Source organism: Osmia lignaria, chromosome 12, assembly GCF_051020975.1.
Source record: "Osmia lignaria lignaria isolate PbOS001 chromosome 12, iyOsmLign1, whole genome shotgun sequence".
Lineage (NCBI taxonomy): Eukaryota > Metazoa > Arthropoda > Insecta > Hymenoptera > Megachilidae > Osmia > Osmia lignaria.
In genome coordinates this window covers 10,965,780-10,987,817 of record NC_135043.1, presented here as the reverse complement: position 1 = coordinate 10,987,817, position 22,038 = coordinate 10,965,780, and the positions used below count along the sequence as shown (strand labels likewise).

General features: G+C 26.5%; 6 protein-coding genes across 17 annotated transcripts; 2 read left to right on the top strand and 4 right to left on the bottom strand.

Annotated features, from left to right (window-relative positions):
- The first annotated feature begins 494 nt into the window (after positions 1-494).
- On the top strand, positions 495-10,510 carry LOC117610082 (protein phosphatase 1B). Of its 5 annotated transcripts, none has more exons than XM_034337040.2 (6): positions 495-626; positions 1,173-2,096; positions 2,632-2,749; positions 4,685-4,796; positions 5,113-5,167; positions 10,185-10,510. In XM_034337040.2, the coding sequence occupies exons 2-6, from the start codon at positions 1,284-1,286 to the stop codon at positions 10,200-10,202; spliced, it is 1,116 nt and encodes a 371-aa protein (XP_034192931.1). In that variant the 5' UTR covers positions 495-626; positions 1,173-1,283; the 3' UTR covers positions 10,203-10,510. The 5 variants fall into 5 exon arrangements, with proteins under 5 accessions (XP_034192931.1, XP_076547421.1, XP_034192930.1 ...); XM_076691306.1 differs by lacking the exon at positions 10,185-10,510 and adding an exon at positions 8,515-9,015; XM_034337039.2 differs by lacking the exon at positions 10,185-10,510 and adding an exon at positions 6,565-7,615.
- A 213-nt stretch (positions 10,511-10,723) lies between these two features.
- On the bottom strand, positions 10,724-15,140 carry Atg14 (autophagy related protein 14). 5 transcript variants are annotated; one of them, XM_034337032.2, is made up of 10 exons: positions 14,654-14,916; positions 14,388-14,573; positions 14,055-14,160; positions 13,919-13,969; positions 13,576-13,772; positions 13,313-13,497; positions 13,084-13,240; positions 12,829-13,005; positions 12,631-12,760; positions 10,724-12,549 (listed from the first exon to the last, which is right to left on the bottom strand). In XM_034337032.2, the coding sequence occupies exons 1-10, from the start codon at positions 14,710-14,712 to the stop codon at positions 12,385-12,387; spliced, it is 1,413 nt and encodes a 470-aa protein (XP_034192923.1). In that variant the 5' UTR covers positions 14,713-14,916; the 3' UTR covers positions 10,724-12,384. The 5 variants fall into 5 exon arrangements, with proteins under 5 accessions (XP_034192923.1, XP_034192921.1, XP_034192924.1 ...); XM_034337030.2 differs by having other exon boundaries at positions 10,725-12,549; positions 13,340-13,497; positions 13,576-13,813; positions 13,888-13,969; XM_034337033.2 differs by lacking the exon at positions 14,654-14,916 and adding an exon at positions 14,999-15,140 and having other exon boundaries at positions 10,726-12,549; positions 13,576-13,813; positions 13,888-13,969.
- A 123-nt stretch (positions 15,141-15,263) lies between these two features.
- Grip75 (gamma-tubulin complex component 4) lies at positions 15,264-18,507 on the top strand. Of its 3 annotated transcripts, none has more exons than XM_034337022.2 (10): positions 15,264-15,453; positions 15,546-15,717; positions 15,811-15,949; positions 16,026-16,225; positions 16,329-16,423; positions 16,493-16,800; positions 16,869-17,339; positions 17,460-17,637; positions 17,712-17,934; positions 18,032-18,507. In XM_034337022.2, the coding sequence occupies exons 2-10, from the start codon at positions 15,649-15,651 to the stop codon at positions 18,278-18,280; spliced, it is 1,932 nt and encodes a 643-aa protein (XP_034192913.1). In that variant the 5' UTR covers positions 15,264-15,453; positions 15,546-15,648; the 3' UTR covers positions 18,281-18,507. The 3 variants fall into 3 exon arrangements, with proteins under 3 accessions (XP_034192913.1, XP_034192916.1, XP_034192917.1); XM_034337025.2 differs by having other exon boundaries at positions 15,536-15,717; XM_034337026.2 differs by lacking the exon at positions 15,546-15,717.
- Positions 18,508-18,656: 149 nt separating this feature from the next.
- Positions 18,657-20,172, bottom strand: LOC117610085 (Vesicle transport protein Use1). Its single transcript, XM_076691307.1, has 5 exons — positions 19,986-20,172; positions 19,596-19,642; positions 19,393-19,510; positions 19,089-19,300; positions 18,657-19,020 (listed from the first exon to the last, which is right to left on the bottom strand). The coding sequence occupies exons 1-5, from the start codon at positions 20,035-20,037 to the stop codon at positions 18,790-18,792; spliced, it is 660 nt and encodes a 219-aa protein (XP_076547422.1). The 5' UTR covers positions 20,038-20,172; the 3' UTR covers positions 18,657-18,789.
- Positions 20,173-20,237: 65 nt separating this feature from the next.
- On the bottom strand, positions 20,238-21,037 carry Use1 (Vesicle transport protein Use1). Its single transcript, XM_076691292.1, has 3 exons — positions 20,821-21,037; positions 20,429-20,752; positions 20,238-20,278 (listed from the first exon to the last, which is right to left on the bottom strand). The coding sequence occupies exons 1-3, from the start codon at positions 21,035-21,037 to the stop codon at positions 20,238-20,240; spliced, it is 582 nt and encodes a 193-aa protein (XP_076547407.1).
- Positions 20,898-21,939, bottom strand: LOC143305956 (vesicle transport protein USE1-like). Of its 2 annotated transcripts, none has more exons than XM_076691308.1 (4): positions 21,800-21,939; positions 21,260-21,373; positions 21,124-21,173; positions 20,898-21,076 (listed from the first exon to the last, which is right to left on the bottom strand). In XM_076691308.1, exons 2-4 carry the CDS (start codon positions 21,359-21,361, stop codon positions 21,037-21,039), a joined length of 192 nt encoding a protein of 63 aa, XP_076547423.1. In that variant the 5' UTR covers positions 21,362-21,373; positions 21,800-21,939; the 3' UTR covers positions 20,898-21,036. The 2 variants fall into 2 exon arrangements, with proteins under 2 accessions (XP_076547423.1, XP_076547424.1); XM_076691309.1 differs by having other exon boundaries at positions 20,898-21,073.
- Positions 21,940-22,038: the final 99 nt, after the last annotated feature.

Here is a 22,038-nt window from a genome sequence, read left to right as displayed (position 1 = left end):
TTACATATTACTGTTTGTAAGTAAGCAGAAATAATCTTAAATATGTTATGCAAAAAAAGGAAAAATTTTTAATAAAATGTAGCCATGTATTCGAGGGTAATAATTGTTTACGATGTTATATACCTACAAAACAATCATCATCATTACAAAATCTAATTATCTGATGTAATAAGAATTCAATAATACGATGAAATCGATAAAAATTCATTATAATACATTTCGAAATCTAAATACGTATTTACAAAATGTCCAAATTTAAACAACGTTTACTGGCTACGACAATGCTGATAAACAGAGCATAATCAGTGACAGTATGTACAATTTATCATCGAGCAAAAACTTCATGTTTTTGTTTATATATTTCTTGGTGAGAGTTAATTCCAGTATCGCGCGCAAGTTAATTTTACTTTGGGATCCTATATGATTGCCCAGGCTTGAGCGGAAATCGTGGGCATTTGATTGGCAGATCGTGACGCCATGAGACATGCTATTAATAACCGACGCATGCGCAGATATTTTCCTAGTGTATATCCGCCATTCATGCAAGTCGATTTCGTTAGTTCTGTGTGTTGAGCCTATGAGCCTAGCAAAAGAACAATGATAATATTTAGTCACGATCTTCCTACGTAAGTTTCATAAATATGTAGACTGAGCGTATAAACTATTTTAGTCGCGATATTTGGCACTGCCAAATAGTATCTCATTAAAATCCGATGTAGCTTACGCGTAGCGAGGATTTTCAATTCCTGTATTCGATTAATTCACGACATTTGCGGGACTACTGTTATAATTACATATTGAATGTAATTCCATAAATTTCTAATCATTTCGTTTATACAAATATCCCCTTGTTTCATTTTCAAATATTTTCATCACAAAAACTATTTTGTACGTTACGTTCGGTGTATAAGCAGTGTTATGTTTTAATTATCTATTTTCTGTACTTAAATCACGATTATAACTACAAGATAAATCATTTTTTCATCACGTCATATAATGATAATTGAAAATGAAATTTTAATATTGTAACATAGACATATTATTTTCCATCTAGTTTAAAATTATATTATTGAAAAGAAACAATATTTTTGATACACATTACATCATTCCCTATTTTAGCAGCGTGTAAAAATTATACATTTCTTTATTTTTTTATATTATTGTTATTTTAGGTAAAACTTAGAAAAAGTGTTATTCGAACGATCAGTTAAAAAATGCTGGTCAAATAATATCTAAAAGGAGTAAATTAATTAAGCTGAGGCAGCAGATATCAAATATATACTATGGGGTCACTTTTGGATACTCCAAAAACAGATAAATACAATGAACATGGTGCTGGCAATGGATTACGTTATGGAGTTGCCAGCATGCAAGGCTGGAGGATGGAGATGGAAGATGCTCATAGAGCCATAACTGGTTTGAAAGGTGGTCTCTCGGATTGGAGTTATTTCGCAGTGTTTGATGGGCACGCAGGTGCATCAGTATCAGCTCATAGTGCAGAACATTTGTTAGAATGTATAATGCAAACGGAGGAATTTAAAGCTGAAGATGTAGCCAAGGGAATTCATTCGGGTTTTCTTCGATTGGATGATGAAATGAGAGAGTTACCAGAGATGAGTTCTGGCACAGAAAAATCTGGTTCAACAGCTGTTTGTGCATTTATATCTCCCAGAAATATATATATAGCCAATTGTGGCGATTCTCGAGCTGTACTTTGTCGAGCAGGAGATCCAGTTTTCTCCACGCGAGATCACAAACCTGTCTTACCAGCCGAAAGAGAAAGAATTCAAAATGCTGGTGGTAGTGTAATGATTCAAAGAGTTAATGGAGCTTTAGCTGTTTCTCGCGCATTGGGCGATTATGAGTACAAAAATTTAAAAGATCGAGGCCCCTGTGAACAGTTAGTGTCCCCAGAACCAGAAATATTTGTTCGAGATAGAGATGATGAACACGATGAATTTCTAGTTTTAGCGTGTGATGGTATTTGGGATGTAATGAACAACGAAGATCTATGTAATTTTATACATTCAAGGTTGCTGCTTACTGATGACTTAGAAGCAGTTACAAACCAGGTTATAGACACCTGTCTTTATAAGGTAATGATGTCTAAAGCTTTTCATACCTCTTCATTAAAAGTTTCTTATTGTTAATGTTAACATTTTCAATGCTAAAAATATTTCAATTTAGCTGTGCTGAAATTTTATCAAATATAAACACACAATATATATGTATACAAATTTTTCATATATACCTTTGCATTCGAAAATTTAATTGATAAATATTATTGAAGTATTATGAAATATTAATTTATCACTTATATAATTAGATAAAAAATAATATACTACAATTTTTAGCAATTATTACCATAATGATAACACATTTCATTAAATATTTTACTGTGAATAACATCCTGTTTTTTTATCTTCTATTTTGTTTCTTTCTCTTTTATGTCAATAATTTCATGAATATCTCTTGCTGACCACTTATGAATATTAGAGGATATTTTATTAAATTGTTTTCAACAATTATTGATTGCGTTCAAAAATTAAAATTTATACTAAGAAATAGGGAGTATTTTTTTGAAATAATTATTTATAATTTACTATAGATAGTTGTTTTATTTTATTGTAGGGTAGCAGAGATAACATGAGTATAGTTTTGGTAACGTTTCCTGCTGCTCCAAAGCCAAGCCCAGAAGCTCAAAAAAAAGAAGCCGAATTGGAAATGGCCATTGAAAGGAGAATCAAAGGTTCATTATCATATCCATATTCACATCAATTATATTCTCTCTGTTGTTGCATTAATATGAAATCACATTATCATACGCATACTTGACATTCTGACAACTCTTAAAGAGTGCCAATTTATATTATATTTAATATTTGATATTCTGGTCTTTGAGATGATACAATACTTGCAAGTACAAAAACATTTTATCTCATATATAAAATATGAAACTTACAGACAAGTTCTTAATTCATAATTAAATGTTTCTATGTGTTCCAGTATAACTATAAACATACACTGTCAAAATTATCTTTTAACACTTCGTTTTCTATAATAGAATGCATAACATAATTCATTATTTAAACTTCAGTAAATTGTGCAATCTATATTATAGAAACATTGAAATACATATTTAATATGTATTTTATTTTATTTAGTCAAATCTTGAAGTGTGTTCTAAGTAAATACCACATACTCGTTGTACCTTACATGTCCCTCTAATTTCTTGAAGAGGGCTGTGTATATGTATGTATATATACATATATGTTTCTGTTATGAAACTGTGAAAACTTATTCTTGTCCAGTGGATGTATTTTCATACTCATCTATTTAAATAATTATATTTTGTGTCAATTTGTTATTTATAATTACTAATTTTCAATGCAATTACTAATTATAAGTAACAATTGAAATGTAAACAAATATAATACTACTAAAGTGTTGGCCAAATTCTAAGTATTCTAATAATCATATTTGTGCAATATAAAATTACGTATAAAATATGTCCAAGAAGAAATTGAACTGCACTTTTATGATATCTATAGTATCCCAGAAAAGTGAAAAACGTATTTCTATACTAGCCTTTTCAAATAATAACTGAAATTGATTTAAATTTCACTCATTTTTATCATTCATAGTATTAATGTGTGAATATTACCGAATATATACTTTTCATCTAATATGAATTTTAATTCTCTCAATCTTCAATTATGGGGTTGTATTTCATTGTATTGTTGTCAGTTTCCCCAATAATAATATATATAGTAATATGTATATAAGTATAAAATTTAAAAAAGCAACTATTAAAATATATTTTAAACAATTTATATAGAATAGTTGAATGGATGTTTTTCAAATATCTGTAAATCTATATAATATTTAACAATTCCTGTTTTAACAACTACTAAGTTATCATTAAAACAATGTGCACAATTTTTAAATAATTGTCAGCAATATATTAACATTACAGTATTATATTAGAGTCATATCAGTTGCATATCCTATTTATACTGTTAAAATGATAGAAAAATGATAAATATGTTAATAGTGTTAGTCTTCCCCTTTATCAAATTGTATTAATTGTTTGTCCTCTTATTAAACTCTTTTAACACCAGAAATTATTTTTTCTTAAAAATGCATTCCACCCTTGGAGTTGGTATTTTTTTAAACATTTTTGTAAGTAAAATTTCTATTTAAAAGTTGTTTGTTCCTCTTTTCAAGTATTAAAATGGTATTACAGGTAGGTGAATAGTTGCTTATGAAAGTTTGAAACTATCCCATTATATTTTTGTTGTTTCCCTTCAATAATACATTTCTTATGGAGGAACATTGCAACAAACATATAAGTTGGAAAATATATATTATCAATTCCAATGGTGGATAAGTTTTAAAAACAAAACTATACAAATATTTGTAACAATGTATCTACTTAAGACCGGATTATATTTTTAGGCCTTCCATAAGAAATGTACTAAAGCGCCGTTAACATTTCCAGTCCTAAGTAGATGCATGTATTTTAATTATTTTATTATTATTCATTTATATAAGGCACTGTATAAATAATATCATATAACAAATATGATATTATATAAGCACAATATATTTAATAGCAGTAGAGAAATTTATTTGTGACATTAATTAAATTTCTTAATAATAACATGTTCTTTTATATTTGTAGAAATAGTTGCTGAACAGAAGGATGAGAATGAATTTGATTTTTTGAAATTGCTGCAACTTCTCATGGACCAAGATTTTCCTAATTTACCTCCTGGTGGTGGTCTTTCAGCTAAGTATGTATAATTATGAATTTTTTAAATTTTAATTTAAAAGAAAGATATGAGTTTTGTTTCATAGAATTAGTACAAAATTATAAGGTTAGTATTTCTAAGACTAAAAGTAGTTTATCATTTTTGGCTTAACTTCAAAAATTAAATCCATCTAAAATCTATCATTTATATAATAATTTAATTTTCATAAAATGTACAAGTAGAAATATTTTGAAAATTTTCTAACACATTGCTATAGAGAAATAATTGTAACTTTTTAATACTTTTTTACATTTAAATTGATGTATTTATTTTGACATATAAATTTGTTTCTTTTCAGACAACCTTTCATTGAACAAGTGTTTCGGGAAGTATGCCCCAACCAAGCGGATAGTGTAAGTCTTGGATACGATTTCCCTTCGATATAACTAACCTTTGACTTTTTACTGCATCAAATGTACAACTATAATCATTAGACATGTTCCATAATCATAACGATGCAGATACTATCAGAAATATCTTTATTTTATTGATCTCTCCTGATGTAAAAAAAAAGAGATTCGTTTTAAACTACAACAGAAGTACACTGGTATATTATAAAGTAAATATTATCTAAACTAAAGTCTGCCATTAAACATGTGCAGCCTTAAATTCCTGCAGTGCGTTGTTGTTGGTAAAAATGAATTAGTTTAACTAAAAAAAAAAAAAGAAAAAAAAGAAAAAAATACACTTAAAAATTATGAACTACTAAACATTCACCCATTCGGAAAGATTGATTAATTAATTTTCTAAATTTTAAATTATTTCATGTATCCTATGAAAGAAAATAACAAATGTTGAGTTTGCTTCTGGAATTATTTCATCAGAAATAAAGTTTATAGTGTAATGTTACTTAAGTAAGGGGTTCAGTAAAACTGTGTAAAAATCATTAGTTTTGCATATTTGATAATATTATAAAAACATTTGTTTTGTTATCATTTAATTTGCAGTGCAAGTAACATAAAAACAGTTAATAATATGTTTATTGTTTACTGTACATTATTTCTTTTCTAAAAGATATTTTCAAATGAACAAGTTAAAAAGTATAAATATTATATAACATTTAGACACTAAAAGATATTTCTTCATATGTTCCACTGCATAATTTGAAAAAAAAAATATATATATATATACATATATATATATATGTAATGAGCTCAGTACATTCTACAGCTGATTCTAATTGGTATTGGTATTGATGGGATGGTTTTCACAATTATCACTATCTATTGTTGGATTTTATAAATTCTTCATCCAAGGAGTAAAAAAATGTTTATATTACAGTTATAAGCAGAGGATTTAGATGTATTCTACTGAGAATATGTGCAAATATAGTATATGAAAAACTAGATAAAGTGAACAACTACCTTAAATTACATTTATTAACGTGGCTTAAGCGGATTGAATTTTATAATCCTCTTTTGATTTATATGAAACTATTAAAGTGAAAAAAGAAACTTTCTAATATTTCTAAGTAACAATTTTCGTACAAACTGATATTATTTCTTTGGAAATTCATATCACTTCACAAATCTAGATTTTCATTCAAATAAATACTTGGTAGAATATTTATATCGTATCCTCTTGCTATGTTGATAAAAAAAAATGCATAATATTACTATAAACAACTATATATTTTTGTAGTTCTAGAAAACTTGCGCTCAGAATAATCATTCTGAGGTCAGTTTTTCATACTCTTCCTTTAAAAAAAAGTTTTAAGTGTATTTATACGACTGTTCATTCTTTGTTTCAGAACATCTCATATTTTTTACACTAGAAGAGTAGAAAAACTGATCATTTAGTTTTAGAAATATATCAATATTATGTATGTACATAAAAACTGTGTCCAGGAAACTGTGTATTAATATTTTATACAAATCAGTTTTAAAGTCAAGCAGTAGGATTGTAGTAAGGAGGCCTTGATTTTAGTTTCTTAAGGTAATATTGTACGTTAAATTACATTATTTGTATTTGACTTTAATAAGGTAACCGAATTTGAGGTAAAATTATTTAGTTAATAAATTTCATAGAGTCTGGAAATTTGTAATTGTTCAAAACAGTACAATTTAAAAAGTAATGGATATAAAAATTTTATATAAGTTTTAAGTAAAAAAAAAGAGGTGGAAAATGCAAGTTTCAGATTTTACTCATCATATAAATATAATGCAGAACAAGTAAGTATTGTACTTAAGATATATTTATCAAACTAGTATATTATTAATCTTCTGAAAATATTAAATATTCTTGTAAATAGAATACTTAAAACGGTTAATGAAGCGATTTATATCAGGTAATCATACATTTATTTTCTTTACCTTTTCACGTGATTAATTTTATACTTCCAAAAATTCCCCATTTGTTGTAACATAGAAACTATGTGTCAAGGCCATCCTCAAATATAAAAATCTAGCATATGTATACCAAAGTATATATTACCGTTCCTGGTTAAACAAGTCCTGAAATTAACTAAAATTAACAATCTATTTTCGTTTTAAAGAGTAATATATTAAAGTAAATAACAAATTCCATACATAGAGTTATCTTCTCTATTTTTACTAATAACGGTGTATGGAATATATAAAAGTAGTAATATATTTTACTGGTACGCTAAATCATTTATAGGTTTTGCTTAGACATGAATTATCCCTGTGCACATATTTCAAAATATAAAAGTTATAATATATGGCTTAATAAGTCATAACAAGATATTGAAGATATACAATTTTTTTTTTTCATATAGAATTAATTAAAAATAAAAGTCATGAAGTAGTTTAATGATATTTAATTCATCATGCCTTGGCTATCACATACCCGTATTACTAAAATATATGTATTACAATTTCAAATTCATATCCTACTATTACTGAAATACCTGTGTACTTTAATTAAGAAGTGAACTATTTTAGCTTCATACGTGTGATTAAGAGTTTACTACTACTCTCTCATTTGCATATATATTTGAAAATTAATGGTAGCAAAAATAACAATAATCATGCTGATATTAATAGTAGTAATCGCTGTGGTCATGAAAATAAATCCAAAGTGCATTTTTAATATGAGTTTCTACTGCTTTTCATTATTATTTGTTTCTGGTCCTTTTCTGCTGTTCTTATTTTGACCAAGTCTATAATATTACAAAATCGAGACGATAGTAACTATTCGTCTTCTTTAAATTTTGCACTTAAAGCGGACTTGGTAATAGTGTTATGCAGAATGGGACTATCAGTTAATAAATATAGTATAAAATATGTACAACATTTAAAGTTTAAAAAAGTAGTAGCTTCGGTTCTTTTTGTACATATTAATTTTTGCTTTTTTTTGTGTGTGTGTGTGTGTTTTTGAAATTGAACTTTGCTTCCAAAAAATTTCTGGCATAATAACTTAACAATGATAGAAATAGTTGCAGTATTCGGTTGAAAAATTAACATTTCATAAATCATACATAGTGTATATAAAATGGACAGATTTTTGTAATGTGTGTACCTGAATTGTGTTAGTTTTCAAATAATCGTGTAAGTTGTTTTTAATATGCGAGAATGATAGAGAAAACTTAAATATTTAAATAATTTACAGTCTTTTTCCTGATTTACACATAATATTATTCTAAATTACATATAACTTTTAATATATTTTTAAAGTTTTATCAAATTGATTTCTTCATTATCGTAATACATCCCTTTCATATCCCATTTTTATTGTTTAGATCAGATTACAACAATATTCAAGTCCTTTCCTGCAGTCCAAGCTGAATTCTTCAATCCCTGATCTTAATAATAACTGTTAGTATTCCAACATGCTTGTACATGTACAATATTAGACTTTTTTTGCAAGATACAAAATATAAAAGTAAGATACATTTGATCTGCTATTCTAATAATTAAATTCAAAGGTATTTTGATATACATATATAATTGCTTTTGATTTTTTAACATTATCATGCACCTATAACGTTTGTGTAAATCAATAGTGCAATTGAAGATTCCTTCTTACATTTCTTAAGAGGCAATTAATGTTCTTATATATATGCGTGTGTAAATAAAGGATCCTCCCCTTTCTTTTTCTTATTAATATTAATTTTCATAGTGTAGTGCATAACTGAACTGTTGAATAGCTTTGAGATGTAATATAATTGATATTGTGCATAGTTATTATCTATCTTGGATGACAAATGTATCTAAATCTTAACTGTAATACTTCAACTGATTAATTTAACACCAATGACATTACAAAAACATTATCTTAATGTTTTTTTAACATGTACATTTACATAATTGTATGTGAATCTATATAAGTATGTAAATGTAAATAATGTGTACTTGTAAATAATTGCAGAAAATTATTAAGATCATGTAATAAGTACATATTTTGTACTGAGGATATTAATATTTCAAATTCCAGTATAAAAAAAAGAAAATAAGTTTATGTACACAACTATCATATATGAATTAACTGATATTTATTTATGTTATTGTATATAATATACATAATTAAAAAAATATTTTATGAGTATAATTGTTCTTTTGATAAATAGATATCTGTGGTTTGTAAATTTTCATTTGTATTATCTTGCAAAACGTAATTCCTTAAACAAATACTATATTCTTCCATTTTCTACTAATTGAAATTTTGGATATCTTTTGTTTTTCAAATTACAAATTATAATTTTTTTAACAAATATAATATGACTTTGAGTACAATAGTTTACAATATTGTTCAGGAATTTATTTTAAAACGAGTATATTTAATTCTTGCTAGTATTTCAAAAGTAATTTTTAATTATGATAAATTTATTTTTCTCAACTTTAAAATGGTGTCAATTGTAACTGTATTTTTCTAAATTTCTTATATGCATATTACTGTTTTAATTAAAATATTAAGCGAAAACTTTTCAATACTACTTAAACAATTAATTTCAATAAATAAATATGAGAATTTAACAAGTCAAATATGAATTTGTAATTCACTAAAACTATACTTATAAAAGTGTGTTTTATGACTGTGCTGTAAACTACAATAATTCTAACAATTCCAAACCATATGTTAAATTAAATAGAAAATATAACATATTTTTTAATACACTTCAATTATATTATGTATTTAATATAATACTCTAATACTTCAAGAGTGTAAGTATTTAATGCATTTTATATTTTCAGTTGATGGTATATGGTGTATTTGCTACTTTAATATTGAAATATATTTTAAGAACTAATTTAAGGATTAATGATCTTTCTATATTTCTTAAAATATTAATACAGTACAGATACTTTATAGGGAAATATTAGAAAGAACACTGTTTTAATAATAAGTATTTAAATGTGAAAAAATACATTAATACAAAAATTAAAATACTATATAATGATGTGCTTACAGAATTCTCAGACCAGTTAGTGTACACAATATGTATACAATTTGATACATGTGGTATACAATAAACTGGCCAATCCAAAAGTCATGAAAGTGAGATACCAAACAACAAGAACTACAGAAGAGTACAACACGAAGAAAGACTGTGTGGAATGGTAATTGAATAATCTTACAGGCATATTACATTTCTGATTAAAACAATTCTGAAAGTCTTATCGCATTGTAATGTTAAATTTAGTTACAAAATTTATTGTACAAAGCATTTTATTTTTAAAAAGAAAAGGGTAAACAAATTTTTGATCAAGTTCTCTATAGCCATATATCATAGGTTTTTATTTTGAACATATAGTTAATGTTGTATATTATTATCTTTTTACTCAATAAATATTTATCAAATACATTTTATCTGTTCTTCATTACTTGTATAATCTAAAACGTGTGAAGCATGTGAAATTTATTATCCTGATGTAAAAAATAGAAGAGATAATAATTTATTCAATATATATATTGTAATAACTTTGTTTAGATAAAACATTTATTTTACATTAATATATAAATGTTCTCTATACTCTACACCAATAATTTGTATTTACATTGTTTATTATATATACTGTATTTTGTAAATGTTAAATTACGTATTGTACCTTAAGAACTAGATTCAAAATTTTTATTTTTATTGAAGCACATTAATTATGTGCTATTGGATTTTGTTACTCTCATATCTCTTATATCCATTATGTACTATTTACAAATTTGTGCAGCTTTGTTGTTAGAAATTGTAATTAATATCTAACATCATGTATTATTTTCATAAAATCATCCTGTCTATAACTTACAAAATAATCTTTTACAAAATCGAATATATGTAAAATTATTTAATGAAATACATCTATACATATTCATTTATTCGCACAGAAAATACTCTTACACCTTTATCCTATTTCAAACTTCATAATTTGATGTTTTGTATATAGAAAAAAAAAGAACTTTACACAGAAAATATACCATACTTACTAGTAAATGATATATTTAACAACTAACAAATTACAGCAGTTTTTCATTTATTATGTAATTATAAAAAATTGAACATTAATGTTTGTCAAATATATAAAATAAAAATTGTTATATTTGAATTACAAGTAAAACGTTTAATAATATATAGTAAGTGTATACCAAATATTGTTTAAAATTAAATGAAAAATTCTATTGAGAAAATTTCACTTACAATAATTACATAACGTTTTGTAGTGCAACTGTACTATTTCAATGAATTCATGCTCCAATAACAACATAGATGCTGCCTTTTTTTTCTTTCCAAAACCTTTAACAATGTTTTAAATACAAAATTTCATTTTGATATCATACGTATAACTCTTCATTTTAATTCAGTGTGTCACACGTTGTTTGGTGTGAAGTATGTATAAAGTATTCAACAGGTCGTATTTATGTAATATACATATAATAAAAAATATATGTGTAACATGGTATAATATCTACATAAAGATAGCACAATTCTTAAAACGTCATTTTGCAACACTTTTGAAATTTATTTAAATAGGTTTAAGTAACAAACTTTTCACTTAATTTATCCAAATGTGTGCTTCATAGAAAAACGAAATATCATAAGACTTACAATATTACATTAAAACCGCTAATAATTTAAAAATACATAGACTGTAGTGGTAGTAATGGCATTTTTAATGTAAAAAAGCACTTTATGTATATATTAACAAATACATAATCACATGAAGTACGGTGAGGATAAAAAGGGCAGTCATTTTAGACTCACGTATGTCTTAAGAAGAATATTGACAAACAGTTATTGAAAATGTAAACGTCCAAATATCAAGTTTGTACATTTACAAAATTTGTACCAAAAAGAAAGTATGATCTTTAAGTCTATCATGAGCTAAAAAAATATTTGGAATTATATTACAAGTAACACAAATTAATATATTGCATAAATAAGTAAAAATAAACTAATCTTCAGATCTTACAAAATCTTTCATGTCGAAATTGAACTATTTCACGTTTCATATATGAATTAAGAAATTCATACATATATTTACAGCGTGCTATACTTTTAAAACAGATAACTCTGTATTTCTTTGACACACTGTCAGTATTTGTGTCTTTTGATACATACGATATTACATATGCAGTTACGGTTTGTATAAAACGAAGTTTGTTAATCGAATAAAACAGTCTATTTGTTTGTCGTCCATCCACGCCAAATAGAGGCTATACTTGCTGCAGCACTTGTAACTAAACCACCAGCAACACTCTGATTCACTTGCATACTAGAAGATTGTTGACTAATCATTGCACCAGGAATGGGAACTGCCATTTCAGGACAAGCAACATTTGGTACCTATAAAACGAAACATTCATGTAAAATATGTTTTACATCCAATGAAAATAACTTAAAAAAAAAAAAGAAAAAAAAACTTACAGCCTCCCATTCCCAATTAAAAGCATCTTCTTCTTCATCCGAAGCAGAATCATCACTATTCTCTAAATCTGGAACTAATTGACTGTGCAATTGTGCTACAATATTTGGATCAACTTCCATTGGGCCAATTCTATAGATAGGTAAATAATTATATAAACTGTTATCTTTATCTATTTGCAAATGTATCTAGTAATTTACCTTCCAAGATCACTGATTTCAGTATTGAGGAGGTGCATCAGATTTTGCAGAGTATGCATTGGATGTAAAACTGTAATATTGGTATTTTGTGTAAAACATAAATGTAATACATTGCTATTAAGTCTTGCTACTTTTCTCGCAAACTTTTGATCTGACATTTCGTTTCCACAAAATTCCCTGAAAAGTATTGGAAATTAATTATAACTTCTTTGTTTCCTATTCTATAAAATAACAATTTAATTACTTGATGCATACCCATAAGCAAGTTTATATGGCAGCCTTACATTAACGTAATAAGCGATAATATTAACCAATTGTGTAGCATAAGTTAAAGCAGCACTGATATTATATGCCGGATTGTGCATTGCGGTTTCTTTATTCGCACCTGGTACTCCGTCTTTATTTGCTGCCACTAAACCAATAAATGAATATTTACCAAATGGCTTACTAAAATAAAATCAGGTAAATTTGAAGTAATATATACCCCATAAAGAATAAGCACTGTAATCACCAGTTCCTGGTAAAGTTGGCGCGACTATGCGATGTTGAACTTCTAAAGCATTATCTGTATCATTAATCCATCTTCCTCTAACGTATGAGGTTCCAGATGCATCTGCTAATGCACAAGTTACAACATCTGAACTAGCGTCTTCCTCGCTACTACATAAACTAAAACGAAATTAATATTTTCTCACTAATGTCTATTAACAAAAAATTATTTTAGACACAAACTGAACAGATTATTACCTCCTATTAGGTTGCACTTTAGATAATGGAAAAATATATTGAATCAATTGTTTAGCAGCAATTCTAATGACTTTCTTTAATTGCTGCCTCTTTCTATCTACAGCCTGCTTTTGTTTCTCTTGTTTTATTATCAAACCAACAACATAACGATGTAATTCTTCTACTCGTTCTTCATGTCTGGGTAATCTAAGTGCTAACTGAGAATTTACATCTTTGAGAACATTTAAACGTTGGTTACCTGTGCATCATTAAAATTCTTATAATATAATATTCAATTAATAATTGTACAGTTATATTCAAATTAAAATATACCTCTATTTATACTTTGTCTGGTTTCACTTACTAGTGACTGGAGCAACCTAACTCTTTCCTTACAAGTATTTATATCACATATCTGTAAATTTCAAAGATTTACAAATATATTATTATATAAGGATTTTAATTTCACTGATTTTAAATATTTTATTACTATAAAATACCAATCTATCCCGTTGTTTATGTTTCTCAAGAGCTTTCATGCATTTTTCTTCCAACTGAGCCCTTGCAGCTTTCAACCGTAGAAGTCGCAATTGTTTATCTGCAAATCTATAAAAATATAATTTATTAGAAATAACATTTTACATTCAATTATCATTATATTACCTACAAATTTTTAAACAAACAACCTTCACAATAAAACATGTTTCATGTCATTAATAACAAATAAGAATGTATTTAGAATTTAGAGGAAATAAATGATTTAGGTAGTATTTAAATTTATGTATATAAAAATAAATGAATAATAATCACGTAAATGATAAACATATATTTACCGTTCGGAATAAACAGAAGTTGAATGGATAAAATCACCATTTTGAATGCACTGACGACAATAAAAAATTCGACGACTATTATGGCACAGTGGACACTTTAATAAATTAACGCTTAAACGGCTTGAAACATCTTCCAGCTCAGAGGAAAGCTGAAAATCTGCAGGTGCTGTACAAGATCCTTCGGAACTGCTTGTCGCCATAACCAAGAACAAGAACAATAAGCTTTCGTCTGTCTGTTGTCACTCATCAGCTGATCTGATATTTACTTGTAATCTCCCGCCACTCGGTGCATGATATTATTTTTATCACCAATTTTTATTTTCATATTTATTTTTATTGCACAGACGCGATACAATTTTACAGAAAATTTTCATACAATTTGATGAGTAATCGTTGAATTATGGAAAAAACAAACTTAAATCTCAACTTATGTATTTCATAGTTGTACCGTGATAGCAATCATCTTGGTAAAAATACCGTTGTGTATTGTACATATGTATGTAATACATATGAGATAACAGGAGGCAAACATATATGTACATATATATACACAAACATCCGCATTTGAAAAAATATTTATAAATACGGGCAAGATAATCAAATGTACTTACAGCTGTGGGTATAAATATTGTTGCACTCTTGAAATTATTTAAAATGATCTTTTTTTTTACCAAGTGCTATATACATATATGCTTATTAATTTGTACCTTTTAATTACTTTTATAGTATTCTTTCTTAATTTATACATTCATAGACGTCTTGTAAACAGTCTCGTGTCAAAATTTTGTCATCAATTTATTAACAAATTCAATCTTATCTTTTTGCCGCGAAATACCGTGGTGTTAGCCAAAATTTTGTTACAACATTCATACATATATTTACATATGTTTGTTCGTTCAACGAGAGATCATATGTATGTATGTATGTAGGAAGCGAGCCTATTGAAGTTAGCCGAAATTCGCAATGCAAGTATGATCTCTCGTTGAACGAATAATAGTGTATTTGCATCAAAAATTAATTTTATAATGAAATATTTAGCAAAAATAAAAAATGGTCTGGCAGAAAAGTATGAATTTTTTCATCTATAATAGATTTAATACTCTCCTGTTGTTTTTATTTATAAAAATAAACAAATTACACAAATTCAGATCATTACAGGTTATTTAAGTTACATTTCGTGTATTATTGTTCTTATTATTTATATACAATATAGTTTGATGTAAAAGAGTAACTTTTACATGAACTAAAAAACACTTGTACCATGTTGCACGAAATATTGTTGTCGCTATGGGGATGTTCAACTAATGCTTTACAAATATTAGAAAGTGGTGTAAGATTAAAATTATATTTATTCATATTATTATTGTCTTTATATTGTTTTTTTATTTTTTTTATTTCTGTAAATTTAATCTATTACTTTCAGACTATAGATCTTGAAAAATATTTACATCCTGGAGAACGTGTGTTACTTAAAAAGATATTGGATATAGTTGAACAATGTAATGTTATCAGAAATTTTATCCAAGAATGTACTGCATTAGATAGTTCAACATCCAGTGAGGGTATGAAAATCATTAGATTTAATCATTACATATTGCAACTAAAGTATGTTTTGACTTATTAATCTTTATATTACAGAATTACAAAATGTGCCTCAAGGTCTATATTTACAGGCTCTTTGCGAAGGAATGGATCAAGCTTTAGAACCATTTCGTGATGATATTGTTGATTTAGAAAATGTAGTTCTTCATGATAGTTATACTCCATTGTCATTAATTCTTTGTCGTGTTCAAAAATATGTATGTTTATTTTCTGTTTTAAATTCTATAATACAGGAGGTAAATAAATATCTTTTATTTATGTTATATAGATAATATATGATATATGAATGTATAAAATATTATATAGATAAGAATAATTTATATTTTCACTTTATTTCAGATTCGCACACAAAAAATACAAGGTTGTAAACTTCTGCAATGTTTGCATCAAAATATGCACACTGGTATTCCAGAAGTAAAATTGGCTTTAGAAAAGTAAATATTTTGTACTACTATTTTATGTTGTTACTTTCATTTATCTTTAATCATTTTATTTTGATTTAGGATGGCTTATTGTGTACACGTAGTTTTTTATAAGCACTTAACAAGTTGGCTTTTGTATGGTCATTTAGAAGATATGTACAATGAATTTTTCATTCAAAAAGTGTCAGAAGGACAAAGTAGTTTAATACTAGTAGGTAATAAAAATAATTGTACGGAGTCAATAAACGCAAAGTTTGATGTAGATATGTGGAATTATGATATTCGAATAGATATGCTTCCTTCTTACATTAGACCATCCTTAGCAACTAAAATTTTGACCATAGGTCAAACTATTATAATGTTTGGAAACGATCCAAGGCAAAAGAAAGGTAATTTATGCATAAAAAACGATAAATTTTACAAGATACAACTTTCGATATTTTTTATTTATTTGCAGATTTTTCTACCGTTGATCAGATAGAAAACCCTATATGGGGAGATAAGGAATATGAATATTTTCTTAAATTGCAAAATCTTCAGAAAAAATCTATTTTTAATATTGTTGAATTTGAACATACAATCGATGAATTAAAACAATGTATAACAGAACTCTTGTGGCGAGTTGCTGTCGAAGAAGCACAGCTTGTACAACAACTTAAATTAGTGAAGGATTTTTTTCTTATAGGAAGGGGTGATCTGTTTCTTGAATTCATTAGACTTACTGCACATATATTAAATAAGCCACCAACAAATCATACATCTAGAGATATCAATTTAGCTTTTCAAATAGCGTTAAGAAAAATGCATTTAAATGATGAAAATGCTATGGATAGCTTTAATTTTATAGTACCAGTATCAGTAGAAGAGAGCGAAGATGTTGAAGCAGAAGGTACGGAATTTACTGAGAAAGAACGCGAAGATCCCATCGGTAAGGCTTTTTAACGTGATTCATGAAATATGTATTATATATTTTACGTATATATAAAAAAATATATATTTAAAAAATCGGTTCGATAATATACTATTAATGTTTATTAAATGACTGTAGAAAGACGTGGATGGGGTATGGTTATTTTGAAGTACAAAGTCATATGGCCATTACACTTATTATTTAATCCATCTTCTTTAAATGATTATAATACATTATTTCGATTTTTGTTAAGAGTGAAAAAAACACAAATTGATTTATGGAATCTTTGGAGTGAGCATATGTATTATAAAAATATGTAAGATATAAGTAATATTTTATTTATAAAGAAACTAATGTTAATTTATAATTACTAATCTACTTTTCTTGCAGCGATATTGGTGTAATTCAGTTAAGAAACAATTTAATTTTTATTATTGATAATTTACAATACTATTTACAAGTAGATGTAATAGAAAGTCAGTATACAATAATGGAAGCAAATATGAAGAATACTCGAAACTTTGAAGATGTACAGAAAGCACACTCTATTTTTTTGGCTAATGTTATGTCACAAACATTTTTGTTAGGAAATTCAACAGAAAGGAAAAATCCTGTATGTTATATTACTTTTATCAATATTGTGGTAGTACTCTGATGCATACACATGTTTATACATTTGATATAACTAAATTGTAAATATTTTTTAACAGGTAAATAAATTAATAAAACTTCTACTACGGCTTTGTGATGATTTTATCTTGCAAGCATCAATGTGGGAAGTTGGTAATTTACTTTTAACGGAAAAACAAGAACTTAAAACATTATCTGATACTCTTGAGAGTTTAATGGGCTGGTTAACTAAAACATTGAACAGAGTACGTGCGCAACCAAGTGGAGAACACTTAGCTCAATTATTATTGAGGCTGGATTTTAATAGATGGTTTAGTAAAAAAATTTGAACAAAAAATGGACTGCTTAAGTACGAGTTGTAAGAAGGTAATGCAAGAACATATGACGACATATTTATGATAGTTTATTTGAAAATTATTTTTTTACTTGCATTTAAGTATTAAATGTGCATCAAACTCAGTTTGTTATATTTTGTAATAAGTAGTAATAACTTGAAAGCTAGTTTTTTAATTATTAAAATAGTATGCTTAAGAAGAATATACTTAATGAATTTAATGATAATTCTGCACATAAATGTAGCATATAAACAATATGAAAATATATTTTTACATTGTTTATTAATTGGAAATAAATTATCATTCAGTACAATGTTATGTAAAAGTTTCATTATTTTCAGGATTTTAATAGTAATTTATGCAATAAATATGAATATAAAAAACTTTAATACTTTTTCTAATAATATTGTACATAATGTACTATTATACTCCTGATATCTGGCTATAATTTTTTTTAACGCCTTCTAAAATACACATTAAAACGATATATTACTTTATTAAATTTAATCGCTTTCATCATTATAATCATCATCTGTGTATCCATATATTTTGTTGGAATGAAGTCGACTTAATTGTATCGCATTTTTAATTGAGAGATCAGAAGATAATTGTTCAGGCATTAAATCATCATTATTTTTTATCATTGGATCTGCACCAGATTTTAACAACAAATTAACTGTGTCTATGTGTCCACGACTTGCTGCTGCATGTAATGGAGTTTCTCCCATTTTATTCTGTAATAAAAGTGTATATGAAAAAAGTGACATGACAAAAACAACGATACTACAAATATTATACTTACTTGGGCATTAACCACAGAATTTGGTAATTTTAAAAGCTCTTTTACACAGTCTAAATGACCAGCACGTGCAGCCCAATATAGGGAAGTATTACCCATTGCATCTAAACCTGTACCCGAAACTCCTTCTTTTATGTATTCTTTTAACAATGAAAGATTTCCCCGTCTTGCAGCATCATGTAATGGCAATTCAATTTCTTCAGTTTGTTCTTCAACTACATGCAGAATCATATTATTTCTCTGAACTTATTTACAAAAGTAGTAAATAATAAAATTAAATATCATATATATATAATATTAAACTAACCATAATTAGCAGGTACAAGACCCTCTTGAGTTCCACACTTTGCTCTCCACCAATTTGGTTCTACATCTTTGTCGTATACGTAAAGAAGATCACCTGCTTCAAAGGACAATTCATCTACCTATGAAATATTGTATCTATATACATATATGTGTATTAAAATGATTTTTTTTTAAATTATATTATTAATATATAAACGTGCTTACACGCTGTGCTTTATATGTATACAATGCTCGTACAACTTTAACTTTTCCTTAAAAACAGATAATAAATTAAATGTAGAAAATTATTACTTAACAGTTATATGTAATGAACAAAAAAGGGAAGGTATAGGACTCACAAACATTACATTCACATTCATTATTAGTGATACAAGTAAACGTTTATTGGGTTATTTTTAAAATTGCTAAGTACAACTTCCACATTGAACTGTACAAATTGGTATGTAGTATTTTTATAAATATACACAAATTCAACATATTTCTTACTAATTTGGATTGTATCTTTTTATACAAACAAGTTATAATTATTTTACATAAAATAATTGTAACAAACACAAATAAAACTAATGATATACTCTTGTTTTTATCATTTACCAGGTTTCCATGTAGTTTTGGGTGGTACAGGTGCTGTCATAGGTTCATTCATAATGGTAGCCGTACAGTATTTGACAGTAATAATAATGATGACGATGATTGTATGTGAATTGTAAAAGCTATTCACATTTGTGCAATAGCTATATATATATATGATGTATGTGTGCGTATGCTACTCGCAACCCATGCCTTCTTTATTTCAATTATAATTTTACAAACCATATGTATATATGTACAATCGTACAATAAAATCTAAATTCTTTTTCTGGCAACTTTCATAAATAACACCATATCTGTAAAACAGAACATACAAATAATTTTGTATACGAAATAGACTTAAGATGTTGAATGTAAATACATTAGATAAACTTGTACTTGTAATAAAATTAATAATCATAAACCTAATATGTTAAAACGACAACTTTTTTTATAGTAATACTTACTGAAAAATACTACTAAAACAAATGCTATCATTACCCACATCCAACATCGCCAATATGACGTAGTATGTTCTTGAAGTTTCAATGATTCTGATTTCAATTTAGTTGTATTAACATCAGTTAGTTTGTCAGACCTTTCAAGTAAACCAATATCTTTCTTTATTATAGCGTTTGCTGCTAAAGCATGTTCTTTCATGCTGCTGGTCATAGAAAGCATATTTTCTGCAATTTTCTCTTGAATGTTTCTATTATATTTTAAAAGTGCATCCAAATCATCATCTTGCATATTGCTAGATAATCTCTGTCTTACACCATCCTCTAATATTCCTATAAAAAAAGAAGAATTAATTGTCATTAGAGATATAAGATTATATGAAACAGAAATATTTATTTACCTTTATCAGTATGGAATAATTCAGCTCTTAATTCTCGATTATATTTTGCTGAAGTCTTTTGATGTATTTGAGTTGTTATATTTGGACCTATTGAATCATTAAATGTAGTAGAATTTTTTGACAGCATCTGTACTGCTGCTACTCTATCTACTGGATTTGTAAGCTTTGTTGTGTTTATTAGTCCTTTCAAAAAATCTATTCGTTTAACATAGCTCATTATAATATCTTTACATGGTTTGCTACAAAAATAATACTGCTATGAATAAATATAAATTTAATAATGCTACTACTATTGTATTTTACCTTGGTAGTGTTTGCAACTGTTTTATCATATCATCCAAAGCAAAGATGTACTGAAAGAATTAACAAGTTTATTTTAAATAAATTACTTTAATTGCAAAAATGATTTATAACATGCAAATACATGCAATAAAAAAACCTTTTCAAGTTTCCATTCTTTATGAGGATCATCTTTTGCCATTAGTTCGCATCTGACTAAAAGTCTCTTGATATTAATTTCTTCTCTGGATATTTGATTCATTTTTCACAATTGCTAAACAATCAGAAAAATTATTTATAAGTACTTATTATGTATTAATTCCGATTTTCAAATCAAATTTTTCCGCTATACTACTTTAGATTTTTCGAAAGCAATTCTATAAAAATTGCAATTAGAAATTACTTTTGATTGTTAAAAATATTGATGTAAAATGAAATAGCAATTACAAATTGCTGACAGAAATACTATGCATTGTATAGATCATATGAACACGTAAGTTAAACATATATATAGAACATAATGTAAACGAAAATGTATTCTGTATGAGTATTTGTTAGAAATAATGTTTAAAAATATGAACATTTTTATTTTTTCAAAGTACTATAAATCGTAGTGTATATATATATATTTGTATTGTAGTATTTGCTTGTTTTAAATACATATTTATATATATATACTTAATGTTTTAGTATGATTCACTTTTTTGTGTGGTTTTAAATGTACCGCTACAACTTCATCACTAGGCGATAATAATTTACTGTAAACGGTATAGCACTTCAAATATTCAATACATTTTTTTCATCCAACCAGGATTAACTGACTTCATCAGTAGATGCCTTTATAATAGCATGATTGTCAATTTGATGTATGTGCGATATACAATTTTATAGGTTGTGAGAGTTCTATATTGATATACGGAATGTATAAACGAGTTTTAT